This window comes from Vanacampus margaritifer, chromosome 1 (assembly GCF_051991255.1).
Source record: "Vanacampus margaritifer isolate UIUO_Vmar chromosome 1, RoL_Vmar_1.0, whole genome shotgun sequence".
NCBI classification, from domain to species: Eukaryota; Metazoa; Chordata; class Actinopteri; order Syngnathiformes; family Syngnathidae; genus Vanacampus; species Vanacampus margaritifer.
Window position 1 is genome coordinate 28,471,173 of NC_135432.1, and position 13,567 is coordinate 28,484,739.

Consider the following 13,567-nt stretch of genomic DNA (forward strand, 5'->3'; position numbering starts at 1 on the left):
GCATCTCTCAATCAACTGCGATAGGCTCCAGTTTACCTGTGCTCCTAATGAGGATAAACTGTATGAAGAATGGCTGGCCGGATTGTTGTATTGACCGTCGATATATATTAAAAAAAAAAAATACCAGTATGGCCATGAGGTGTTAATCCTTTTTTTGTTTGCTTCTTTGTTTGTTTTTTGTCTTAAAACAACATTGTTGTACACTGCTGTTGTCTTTGTTGTGAAACAAAAGGCATATTCATTTACAAGGAGGGTGTTTACTTGACGATAAAAGACAAAAGTTCTTTCAATTTCTAATATATATAAAAAAAAAAAAATCGATACAAACAAGGCTACCTTAAAGTTTAACTTCCGGCAGAGATTTAAACTCTGTTAGACATAATTTGAGTTTTGCTGCTGTCCTTTGCTGATCAATTATTATTTCAAGTTGTTTGTTATAATGAGAAGAGTCATCTTTGCAGTAATAATGCGTCCAGTGTAGTGATGGGTACTACAATTATTTTTTTTAAGTATGGACAGATTTGGGTCAGTACTACTGTGCACCGTTTCACGCAAAACCAAACGGTACCCTGTTTCAATTACGAAACGCGTCTTTAAGTAAGTTGTTACTGCAAGAGTGGAAGAATTGCCGATTTTCAATGGAGAACTTGATTGCAGCAGTGCCCGCACACCAGCATATTATAATGACATCACCCACTCACACAGGCACACTATAAATACACTTCCGGGTTGGAAGCCAGCAAGGCCCGATTGAATCTGCAGTCGCCCACCAATAAGACACACAAATGCAGTATATGAAGCATATTGCAACAATGGTAAAGCTGCACACTGACTGTCCAGTATATTTTGACTGCGTGTGGAGAGATGGACTTTTGCGATCAATGCCAGCACTACACTGCGATCTCAGTGCTGGCACCGGCCTGTGGCTGGTGATGACTGAAAGAAAGAAATTTGCCAGGCCAGGAACAAGGTTAAATAAGAAAAAAAGCCAACTCAAGTGTTCATTTTAGTTTTCTTTATCACAGTCAATTTTCATAATTGTGTGAAAGTGTGTGGGTTTTGGTTCCATTTTAAAATGAACTAAATATTTACAGCTAAAAACACACCATAGCATCTTCAATTTAAGCTGCTCCATCCTTTCTAAACATGTCAGGAATGCCGGTACAAGCTCCAAAGTTGTATAAAAGTTGAATGTATTATTACCTTAATTGTCTATATTATGTCTATTATTAATTTGTACATACCTGAAAGAATTCAAGTTGTAAGATAATGATGGTTATCATAAGAGCAGCTGGTTACTACTGGCACAATATGCCGCAATTTACATATGATACGATTAGTTGACTAGTCGAGTACTGTTGGCGATTAGTTGACTAGAAATATAATCATTTGTGACAGCCCTAACACACACATACGTACTCACATTCACAAACGTTTTTTTTTGTCTGCCTAACTTTTGCTTCAAGGGGGGAAAAATTGCGAGAGAAGTGCATGGACCGTACTCGGGCGACTGGTTTACAGTGTATGCGGTACAATCATTCTAGTAGTTTGTCCAATTGTGGATCTTTGAGGTCCGACTGAAAGTAAAGTCCACTTTTTATTCTTTATCGTTTACAGTAGAAAAGTAAGCACGTTCAAGTGTTACAGGTGTTATAATCATCTAAAACTGGCATCCATACAGTTTCTGCCTCTAACATATTACATTGGAGCCTTCTCTTCCAATTAGGATCAAATCGAATGACCAAACGTATTAGAAATGTTCAGTTAAATACCTCAATCAGAATAAACAAGCTGAAAATGAAATGGAATTTTGTACAGATTCACAGGGACAGTATATTCCTTTTGCCACGTCATGTAAACAGTTCAATCCGGAATGCGCTGTCTTGACGTCAAATGCTTAGTGACGTCGTTTACGTGCTTGAAAATGGCAAAGCCCTATCAGAGGTTGTCTGCAATTTGAGAACTTGTTTAAACTACTTGTGACCTGTTTTTATCAAGTGGGTTGCTTTAAATAAGTGTTAGGTGATCACAATTTCTGTGATAAGTAAACAAACTCCATCTTGATCAATCATGTGGTGTTTACATCAATCTGTGTATGTCACATGTCTGTTCTGATGATGTTGTACTTTCACATGTAAACCACAAATCAGAATAGGTCACGTCAGATGTACAGTTGACCCGAGATCTTAAGTCGGAATGACAAAAAAAATATCTCCATGTAAATCCATCTTTTGTTGGGCATGTTCCTGTTTGAGTGTGCTGGTCTGTGTGTGTCACGGTAGTGAAGATGAGCAGGCTCCCAGTGGGCCTTTTTGTGCTCCATTGGGCATGAAAGCTGTCACTGTAGTTACTTATTGGATTCACCAGCATATTAAAGCTCAGCCCCAGTGACACCACTCTTTCCTTTTTTGTTTAAAAAAATAATAATCTGTATTATCACCACCTATTATTAATAATGCTGATTTATAGAGTACAAATAAGTACAATAAAATATTAAACAATTTAAACAATTTCTTTCTTTACTTTAGGCTTTTGGTCAGTGCCTCCCAGGATGGAAAACTCATTATTTGGGACAGCTACACCACGAACAAGGTAAATTTATTAATGACGATCGCCTGAGTTCCTATTCATTCAGAAACTAATAGACACAGGGAACAGGTCTTTTTCCATAACAAGCTCTGGTAATGCATGAATTTCATTTTCATTTCAATTATTTATTTCATTAATTTGTAAAAGAAAGAAAAAAAGACAATATAAAACAATATTCTTCATCATTGAATGAACAGCAGCAGAATGGAGCATCATATGTATGTCATAAATTGACATTTACCTGTGCAAGGTGCATTAGAGAGGTTATATTAAATGCACACTGAGGCTGGATATGACCATTAGTCATTGATAGGACATCAGATGCACTGCTCATTAAACATTTGGGATTCATAACTACCAGCAACCCACCAGATGAGAATCACTTTACTAAGTTATACGGCCAAATTCCGATTAAGCCTGCATTTATTTTTTGTCCAAGTAGGACATTTTTTAGAAATTTTTTTTTTTTTTTTTTCGTTTTTTGTCCCCTCAAAACCATAAATATAGATCATTGTGTGTTATTTATATTCAATAATATGTTCCCTTTTTTCAGGTCCATGCCATCCCGCTGCGCTCCTCTTGGGTGATGACGTGCGCCTATGCCCCTTCTGGTAACTACGTGGCATGTGGAGGCTTGGACAACATCTGCTCCATCTACAACCTGAAGACCCGTGAGGGAAATGTGCGTGTTAGCCGTGAGCTGGCTGGACACACGGGTACGCTACACACCACATTGATTTGCTTAATCTCCATTTACCACAACCATGGAAAAATAATTTAAATTCCTCTTGGAAAATCTGCTGAGGAATCCTTATTTCCAATTAATAAATAAAGATGAGGGTCTATGCCATGCTGCCACTTGCACTTTTTTGTTGTTTCTTTGGCCAAGCGTTCAATTACAATTTAGCCAGATTGAATGATTTTCACGTCGGAGATATTCTGGTAGGGATAGACAGATTATCGACCATGCCAATATTCAGCATTTTGACGAATATTGTCATTGGCCTTTTTTTTTTTTTTTAAATCTGACCGCCAATAATAGATCCATTTAAAACAGTGTTTACTTTAGGAATGTATTTAATTCAATTTTCACTTAAGTTAATAAGAGATGTTGCAACCCTTTTTTTTGTTTAAAATTAAAATAAGTGAGACTTTAACGTTAAATATTTTTGAAATTTTGAGAAAATTCAATGTTCATGTACCTTTTTAAGACATGCTGATGATGAGTTTTTGTCTGAATTTTAAAACAAAGATGACTGTCCAACAATTTGCAAATTTGAAAAGTTGTTCAACAAACATATGCCTAAAGGCATTTCAAGTTAAGAATTGGAGTTTGTATTTTTTTCTCTCTTAAATTTGGATGCCAATATTTTCCCGTTTAGTGAAAGTGAATATCGGCTCCAAGTATGGGTTATCGGCCACCTTGACTACTAATTAACGGTAGCGGCCCTGAAAAAAACATATCTATCTATCACTACATTCCAGTCACATGGTCTGTGACTGCTTTGTGCAGAAATAGAACATACTGTAGCTATATAGCTTTTCCTTTAACTAAGGAAAGTTTTGTGCTTGAGGGCAAGAATTATTCATCTGATCAGTGTCACATGACACAGGAAGTGTGTCAGCATTTAAGTTCTTGTTCCTTCACCATAGGGAGGGGCACACAGCCTCAACTGACTTAAGATGAATAAAGGAAGCCAGTTGCAAAGCAAATTTTTTTTTGTATGTTTTTTTTTTTCTTTTTTAGATGCATCACAAACATTTGATCTTGTTGCTTTTGCTAACAGGCTACCTGTCCTGTTGTCGCTTCCTGGATGACAACCAGATTGTCACCAGCTCTGGAGACACCACCTGGTGAGTTGTTACATTGCACACAATGTAGTTCATTTCAATATCTTCTGCCTCAAACAGACATGTTGGCTCACCATCTTGGCTAATTTCATAATAATGCCCCAACTCCTCCCCTATAAACTATTGTCAATGTCAAGGCATAAAAAATAAGATGTATATGTTTATAATACTCCTAAACCGTATTAGCAACATGCTTTGTTTCTAATTAAACATTACTTTGAAGTATTGGTCTTATCTAATCTCAGCTTCAATGTCATTTTGTGTCCAGCAGTTAGCACTTTGCAGTGTCATCGCTGATCGTACTTGACTGCCTTGACTGAGGCCTAAATGTTGCCGTTTCATTCTGGAGCTTACTTAGTGTATTTTGTCTTTTTACAGCTGATGAGATGAACTGGCTCATTTTCCTTTAAGTAGCTTTATTTTGATTGTGTATCTCTCTCTCGCTTCATTACAGCGCTCTGTGGGACATTGAGACTGGACAGCAGACAACCACGTTTGCTGGCCACACTGGGGATGTCATGAGTCTCTCGCTGGCACCTGACACGAGGCTGTTTGTGTCTGGGGCCTGTGATGCCTCAGCCAAACTCTGGGATATTAGAGAAGGAATGTGCCGGCAGACCTTCACTGGCCATGAGTCGGACATCAATGCCATTTGCGTAAGGCTTCGTACACCATACCTTACTGTAAATCTTAAGCCGGAAAAAATGACACAATACCAGAATTTTCAAATACCGGGAATGGAAAGGTGCACAAATCTTATGTCAGGTTAAATAAGTCTGGATGTGTACTTTTCCACTTTCACGGCCATCTAACGTAACCGTATCTTCGTGGTCAAAAGGTGCACCGGATTAAAAGGCACAGTCTCAATTGCAGGTGCTGTTTCTGTGTTTAAACCGTACATAAGGCAGGTATTATTGGGCACATGCATGCTAAATGCTTATGAGTTCGGTTGTACTTAACAATGTAGTTATGTTTATTTTTTATTTTTATCAATCTTCATCCACAAATCCATCAAAGGCCTCATCTTCTGTATCGCCCTCAGTCGAATGGTGACTGAAGAGACGCTTCCCTCGGCTTTTCTTTGATAAAAAAAATTCATTGTTCAAGTCAGTCTTGCAACTCTGGCCACCTCGCCTTGTTCCCGCGGAAACTCTGCGTTGTCTTCTTTATTTGGCGAAGATCGTTTTCCTGCTTCCTCCACTTCTGAACCATGGATTCGTTGATGTGGAATTCTCTCGCAGCTGCTCTATTCCCATGTACAACCATGTAACTGATAGCTTGTAGTTCTCAAGTATGTCTCTTAATTGATGCCACTTTCCGGGGTCCTTTGCCAAACCGATGTTTTGCACATACCTACCGGGGGCGGGTCTTTAGGATCCTCGTGCCTTGCTCTTTGATGCCCATTTTTGACTCTTTAACATTCACATGCCGATCTCAACCACGTCCGCCTTTCCTGTACAGTACATAAGCAATGTGTCAGCGGGAAATGCTCCGACACTCAGTCAATGGAGTGTGTACAGAAGTCGCACAACAGATTTGACAGATTTTGCAACGCAATAAGTGCACACAATAAGGTGCACCTTATGCACCATCGATTTTTGAGAGCATTTAAAACTTTTAAGTCTGTCTTATAGTCGTGAAAATATGGTAACTGCCACTGTTTTCTTTTTCTTTTTTTAAAGGACTATGTGCACCTTTGAGCCGGCTTCCTCAGTTGTATGTGTGATTTTTTTTTTTTTTACATTTATATTTCCTTCAGTTCTTCCCCAATGGCAATGCCTTTGCCACGGGCTCAGACGATGCCACCTGCCGGCTGTTTGATCTGCGTGCTGACCAGGAGCTGATGGTGTACTCGCATGACAATATCATCTGCGGTATCACTTCTGTGGCATTCTCCAAGAGTGGCCGCCTACTTCTGGCTGGTTATGACGACTTCAATTGCAATGTCTGGGACACTTTGAAGGCCGATCGTGCAGGTATATTCTGCTTGATGTTGTGTATGTTGCTCTCTGTCTCTGGACCCCTGCATACTCGTGGTTCCTCCCACAATGCTTTTCAGTGGGCGTCATTGACGCACAGATTGTTTGGTATTCGCGGGCTGGCCCAGTTACTATCCCCCAAAAATAGGGCATAAATAACACTATAGCGTCGTCCCTCACTTTTCACAGGCGATATGTTCCACGCCCGGCCTCAGTGGGTGAGTTTCCACAAAGTAGAGGTAGTATTTTGTTTTTGTTTTTTTGTGGCGGGGGATTTACACATCTAAGCATTACAGATCCAACACGATTCCCGTCTTTCTAAACACTTGTTACAATTAAATATGCATTGTGCAGTTCAAAAAGGTAACATTAAAGCTTTTTCTACACCATGCGTTCTCCACTAATGCCCAGTTTTTAACCTCAAGACATGTTAGGCTGGTACCTTGGCAGGGCCTGTTAGGATGATACTAGTTAGCTGTTAAATATTTTTTGTTGATCACATTTTAATCTCAGGAATATTAGTAGGTGTAATGTTAAATAAGTGAATTGCGAGATTTGGTTGGATATTATTAGTGTGCAAGACGACAAATGGAAGGTCAGTTTTCCATTTGCTAGTTAAAACAGCAGGTATTGCCTACAATAGCTGAGGAACCCCATAGGAAGCCATGAATACTTTACACCTATTGATCACTCAAGGCTCACATCTGACACACACCCATGTGTTTTGTGGCTATTTTTAGCACAATTTTGAGTACAGCGGAACCTCTAAGGTTGACAGCATTACAATCTGTGATGCTGCTTGATTGCTCCTATTATAATTAAAATGTGCCATAGGAAATAGTGGAAATGGAATTAGGCCATTTTAGGGTTATTTTTTTGCCATCACTATACTTTGATTAACTGTGCAGGCATTAATTTTAGGTAGCATTAAAACACCCATGGGGAAGTGCGATTATTGCTTGGAAGGCAAGTCACCTTGCAGAAAGACTTACCTTGTCGGTATTTCATTAAATGACATTTAATAATCAACTGCCTTGATTTTTTTCTTTTTCTTTTGTGTGTGATTGTTGGGAATCAAGACTCTTCACATTATGACTCAGTTATTTCATTATTTGTATCTCTAGTCATGTTGTACTGAGCAGTCAAGCTGGAGATGTGTTCATCACGCTTTTGCTTCAATAAGTTTGAATCATTTAGGTAATTCTTAAAATGTATTTTTAGAGGAAGTCTGACCATAATGTGCTGAAGTCCTACGAAATTGGCTGAGGTCTATTGTTATTTTGGTGCAACTTAAGTTCCACTGTCGCAATCAAGTCCCTCCCCACATGCACTAGAAGAAAAAACAAGTCTTAGATTTTCAAGCATGTCCAAATTGTGTCACGTGATTGATTATTTATAGGGATGTCCTGATCCGATCGGCCCCTATTTCTAAACGCATGATTTTCCGCTGATCGCAATAGGGGCAAAATTATTGGTTTTATTCACTTTCTGATATTTTAAGGTCACTAAAGTGACCAAACAATCCCAAACTATAAAGAGCTTGCCAAATGTCGAGAGCGTAATTTTATATTACACAATGTTATGGTTGGGATTTTACATTTTGTCGTGGTCGGAGTTGACAGTAACAGAGCGGCACACACAGAGGCACAGTTGCCTCTCGTCTCCTACATGCTGGAGCAGAGCTTTGTGCTGTACGCTCATTTAGAGACGAGTGTTTCCTCACAATGATGTGAAAACACTCAGGGCAAGATACTCTGCAGAGCCTTATTATAAAGCCCCCCTCACTGAAAGGTATCATCCAGAGTTGAGAGAGCGACAGACACATTAGCGTTGTGACTCGTCCAAACGACATAACTTAAAAAAAAAAAAAAAAAAAAAAAAAAGTTTATTTTTTTATTAATTATTATTGAGGAAATTTGGGTGCAAGCTTCTTTTTTTTAATGCATTGCTGAGGTATTCGATCAGGACTCTGTATCAGCAGATACGTACAACCAAAGACTGGGACTTGGTTACAAAAAAAAAAAAGTGATCAGGACATCCCTAATTATTACATAGACACAGATGAGTTTGTTGCCCTTTTCTTGAGTCTTCACTGCGTCCACAGGTGTCTTGGCTGGTCATGATAATAGAGTGAGCTGCTTGGGTGTGACTGACGACGGCATGGCAGTGGCAACAGGGTCCTGGGATAGCTTCCTCAAGATCTGGAACTAGAGTCTGAAGGTACGAAAAGGCCCCAGGATTTCCATATTTTGGCTTTCTTTACGGCAGAGGTGGGCAAAAGATGGCTCGTGTGCTCGCTCCATTCTTAAATCCGGCCCACTGACCTTTTGCGATAAGAGTCCTGTCATATTTATTGCATTCTTTTAGCTGTTTTTTCCCTTAATTGTATTCATTAGAATGTTTTTGCATTTTATTCCTCGCATCAAAATAATTGGTTAAGGGGGGGTATATTGTAAAATAACCATTACATATTTTTTATTTAAATAATTATGATTAAATTAATCATAATTGATGCCATTAAAAATGAAACATACCAATAGTAGAGTCCATATCGCTGCAGACACTGCACCAATCGTTTGTGCAGAGCAGAAGGCACGACTCTACCGTGATATTGAAGGGGCTGCGTAGCTTCTAAATGTTTGGGAAAGGCCATCATTGATCTGAAGAATCTCGTCTGTGGTGGCCTGTCTCTAATAGTTAATAGTGGTTAATATCGGCAGTCGCAAAGCACAATGTATTTTGTATCAGTTGTTTGTATTTCATCATCAAGCTTTTTGTCGAGTAATTTGATCAACTAACAGTGGTTTGTTCATTTGCAGATGGTATCCAGACTCCAAAGTTGCGTGGAAGACCATTCCAACATCACAATGTTTAATTGTATTGCATATCCAATCTTTTCAAAACATGATACTGACTCAAAACACCCAACAAACTATTAAGGGCAAAAATCTCACTCTCTCATCCACCTCCTCCTCCTCCTCCTTAAAAGAGCACAATTGTCTGTCACTCATTCAGCTCCAACTGTACAGGTCAAGGAATTTGGTTGTCTCAGAATGGACGGATGGAAAAATTGTGCATTCCTCTCATGACCACAGGTTGAGTGAAGATTATTACACAGCAGCGATCTAACTCTTATAGCATTCTTGGCCATCTTTCAATATATTTTTTTTCTTCATCGCTGTCAGAGTAGATCTGTAGGTTGTCTGTTAAAATGAGGATCAAATATTTGTTTTATTTGCTAATCGTTACATGTTTAAGAGGGTTTTAATTTGTGGAATTCTTGGAAATTCAGCTTTATCCCACTAGAGAACAAAGCGAGAGAAACAGTCCTCAAGCCACTTCTGACCCTGCTGTATATTAGTCACATGAAACTTGTTTCCCCCCCAGTGTAGTCCACAAGTCTTTCTTTGCACAAAAATGTAAACTTTGCATATATAGAACATTGTCGAGAGAGAAAAAATTAACTAACCAAGCACATACTGTTATAAATGAATGCTTGATTTTAAAATGCAAAAACCACAACAAAAAGAAACAAAACCATTTAACCATTCTTAAACCTTTTTGTCTGGCACCAGTCTAGACTGATTAAATGAAGATTAACCTATTGGTCATAATCCACCCAACCCTTTATTTTATTTTACTTTACTTCTTTTCTCCTGTAGTTTTGTGTTGCTGTGGTTGGAACCGGGGGATGTGACCGGTCGGGTAATGAGTCTCTCCATTTTAGCCAGACTGCGTTTCGGAACTTTCTCGAACAGGTGCCCATTCCGTGCTTGGAAATGCAGTTACTGCTCTGTGAATGACATGTTGTATAAATCAATGTTTGAAAATAATATGGAAACTTTTTTAAGTTAAAAACTAAAAAAAAAAAATTCTTTTTTTTGGGGATTGTCTGCCATGGGTGGGTTATCTCTTAGAATCGCATGCTGTAGAATTGCTTAAAGGTGCGTATGAAATTAAGTCCTTTGATGTTTTCTTTAAGAACCTGTTGAATATATCAATACAGTGGTATTTATTTTTATTTTCCCCCCAGTTTTGACTAATTTGTTGTTTTTTTTGCTACTCCGTGCATACCATAATACAACAAAAACGTCAAAGCTATGCACATGAGAAGCAAACCCTGCATTATTAAAGGTTGCTTGGTCCATACTTGGGAGGGATTACTCAAATGGTTTAGATGTAAATGTAAATTGTACACACTTGAATATATACATTACATCTAATCACCGAAACATTACCAATACAACAAATTTCCATTCTTTCTGTAGCAAACAAAATTCCACTTACAAAGAAACATTTTATAGCAGTTTTTTTCTTGTCCTTTAATAATAATAAATCTTGCAGCATCTGGATGGCAGACTTTTTTTTGTTGTTTTTGTTCCCTTCTCCTTGTAAACAGAAAACACTCTTCCTTTTAGCAGTAGTGCCATTGTTTTTTTTTGTTTGTTTTTTCTCTGCAACAGTCTGTACAAAAAGATGTGCCGTAATTGTGTGTTAGGCCTGGAATTGGCAAAGGCAAAATTAGACAAAAACATTAAAACCGAATTGAATAAAAGTCAAAATTAATTAAATTCCCGTTCCTTTTCTCTTTTTCGCCATCAAATAACCGTAGAGCTCTGCACCCCCTTATTCCCTTTACACCTTTTGTATTTAATTTTCAAGTCAGTCAGTGTACAACCGAAAGCTGGATGCAAGATAGAAACTATATTAAAATGTACTGTTATTTAAGATGTAATAAAAAGCAGTTTGAAATGACATACTGTGTTAAGTGTGATTCACTTAGTAATTCCCACTCAAGCTTGAATGTTACCAGCAGTGATTTGCAGTATCTGGACACGTTAAACGTGTGTTGATTGTGTTCAGGTGTGAAAATGTGCTGATTATTGCAGCTCGGTGTCAAATACTTCGGTCAAGTTCCACAACACACCTGCCACTTGGCCCCGTTGAACCTGTTGACTTCGGATCTCGGTCGCCATCTGTTGGACAGAGAGTGAAATGACGACATGCACATTGTATGTGTGTTAATGCACTAGTCACATGAACTCGCACATGATACCTTCCAAAAATGCTTTCTTTGTTTAGTAATGTTGGGGTGTTCATCAGTATCAAGTTAGCTGATTTATAAATTGGACACGTCTGACACATTTAGAGTGACAATAAGGTAATATACCTTAACCAAATTTGGAGGGTTTTTTTTGTAATACATTTGGAGTCCATTTTATACAGTATTCAGGATGTCCATAATGACGCTTCTCTACGTCACAAATGTACGCTCTCTGATTGGCCTATGCCTACCCGGAAATGATGGCTGAAGTTAAAATGGTGAATTGGTAATCTACGACAGTAACTGAAACCCTGAATTTGTGTCGCCGACTTTAACATTGCAAGGACAAGGTACATTTTGGTCACGGAATGCATGATACCTCTTGTTATATTTATGTGTTATCTTGCTATTCAAATTAGATGTACGTTCTTAGCTTTGTTAGCAACACTGAATAGCAGTTGGATCCGTAATAATTCACTTGTTGCTCATCGCTCAAATCGGTCTCATAATTGACAATACGTTGTTTGAATTAAAAATTGCTTCTTTTTTTGCAAGCAAGCAGATGTCTGAATGGTTTAAACGTGTTTGTTTGTTTTACCAAGATAACTAGCGTACGTACCAACTGAGCTGCCAATTCCGCATTTACATAATGATATAGAACTGGAGGCAGCTCTAATTTAAGTATTAATCCAGCTCCAGTAACATGATCCTATTAAGATACGTTAGGTATTCCTCCATGTTAAACTTGCTGGTTAATTTGTAATCGTACGAGAACGATGTTTTGTTTTGTTTTAATTTACGTGTTAAGCGCGAATCTGATGTTTTGTTATAAAATACCAAGTAGTGATTCCAATATTTTTGGGGGGGTGGGTGTGTTACAAGTAGTGATTCCAATTTAGCACAGTATGATTTATAATTAATGCTTTGTTGTACGTGATTTAATAGACTATCAATTATGAATCTAGCCCGTCAGATAGCTTGAGATGGACGGTGGAGAAGAGGTGCGAGTGAAAGCGTCCTCATACTGCTGGTCAACCCGTGATGGAGGGAATATTACTGGGCCTCGTCTGACCCGGCGCAGCAAGAAGACCCGCAGCCTGAGCACTTCCTCGGCCAGCAGCTCCTCTGAGTACAGGTAGTTAGTTGACTTTTAAAGGCCTTCACACTACACTCTTAATTATTTCTGCGGTATCAGTCCAAGCTAAATCATTCAGATGTTTGGATTGAAACGGGGAATGGCACACTACCTGCCTTCTGTACAAAATGTATGTAAATATTATTGCACTTTATATAATTACTGTATTTGCTCGTATAAACTGCCCTACACAATTAATTATAGGCATAAATTTTCAAACAAACCAAATCCAACAACTTATATAGCACTTTTCATACATAAAAATGCAACTCAAAGTGCTGTGTAATTAAAACATCCATAGTACAATACAAAAAGAGCACATACGTGCACACAGTCACACACACGACTTGCAAACAATATAAAAAGACATGGCAGAGCACAGAGAAACCATGTGAGGAAAAGCACCCAAGGGGAGCTCATCCACACTGATAGGGCCACGGCCATAGGGAGCACTGCCATTCCAGAGACCCCCGGCCCAGATTGACGGCGGAAGGCCTCACACATAATGTAGTCCCCCGGGCCCAAGCAGTCTCCAGGACACCCTGTAACAATCCGTAGTATGGCATCGCACCACATGGTGGCGCCTCTTTGTTTTGTCGTGCCGATGGGGCACTTTTGCGTTTTGCTTTTCAAGTGATACCTGACTCTGAGCCATTTTTTTTAAATTGAATTTGAATTTGGAATTTTATTGAACATATAAACATAAACACATTACAGGTATAAAATACAAGTTGAAGTAAAAACAAAACAAAACAAAAATTTACATGTTCAAAAAGGGAGTAGGAAGAAGTTGAAAACTTATCTAGTCCTACAATCTATGTTTTGACTTATTTCATTATTGATACAATAATAGGTTAATATATTTCAATGAAAGAAAAAGTGTATAAACCTGTTCGTGTATAGAACTGCACTTTGACATGTACGTACATTTGCCAGTAGCATATCTATGTACATGTAATGCATAGGCAT

General features: G+C 38.4%; 2 protein-coding genes across 5 annotated transcripts in view; both read left to right on the plus strand.

The window, feature by feature from the left end:
- The window catches only part of gnb1a (guanine nucleotide binding protein (G protein), beta polypeptide 1a), a 36,537-nt gene extending 25,363 nt beyond the window's left edge, over positions 1–11,174 (plus strand). For all 3 annotated transcript variants that reach the window (XM_077545121.1, XM_077545131.1, XM_077545114.1), the window contains exons 5-11: positions 2,529–2,592; positions 3,143–3,305; positions 4,377–4,443; positions 4,895–5,096; positions 6,200–6,416; positions 8,524–8,639; positions 9,239–11,174. In XM_077545121.1, the coding sequence (XP_077401247.1) occupies positions 2,529–2,592; positions 3,143–3,305; positions 4,377–4,443; positions 4,895–5,096; positions 6,200–6,416; positions 8,524–8,630 (820 nt within the window). In that variant the 3' untranslated portion in view covers positions 8,631–8,639; positions 9,239–11,174. The remainder of the gene's footprint in view (positions 1–2,528; positions 2,593–3,142; positions 3,306–4,376; positions 4,444–4,894; positions 5,097–6,199; positions 6,417–8,523; positions 8,640–9,238) is intronic.
- Positions 11,175–11,647: 473 nt separating this feature from the next.
- The window catches only part of nadka (NAD kinase a), a 28,082-nt gene continuing 26,162 nt past the window's right edge, over positions 11,648–13,567 (plus strand). Inside the window, exons 1-2 of one of the 2 annotated variants that reach the window (XM_077545142.1) lie at positions 11,648–11,813; positions 12,429–12,598. In XM_077545142.1, coding sequence (XP_077401268.1) covers positions 12,447–12,598 — 152 coding nt within the window. In that variant the 5' untranslated portion in view covers positions 11,648–11,813; positions 12,429–12,446. Of the gene's footprint in view, positions 11,824–12,428; positions 12,599–13,567 lie in introns of both variants that reach the window. The other variant, XM_077545150.1, reaches the window with a different exon arrangement.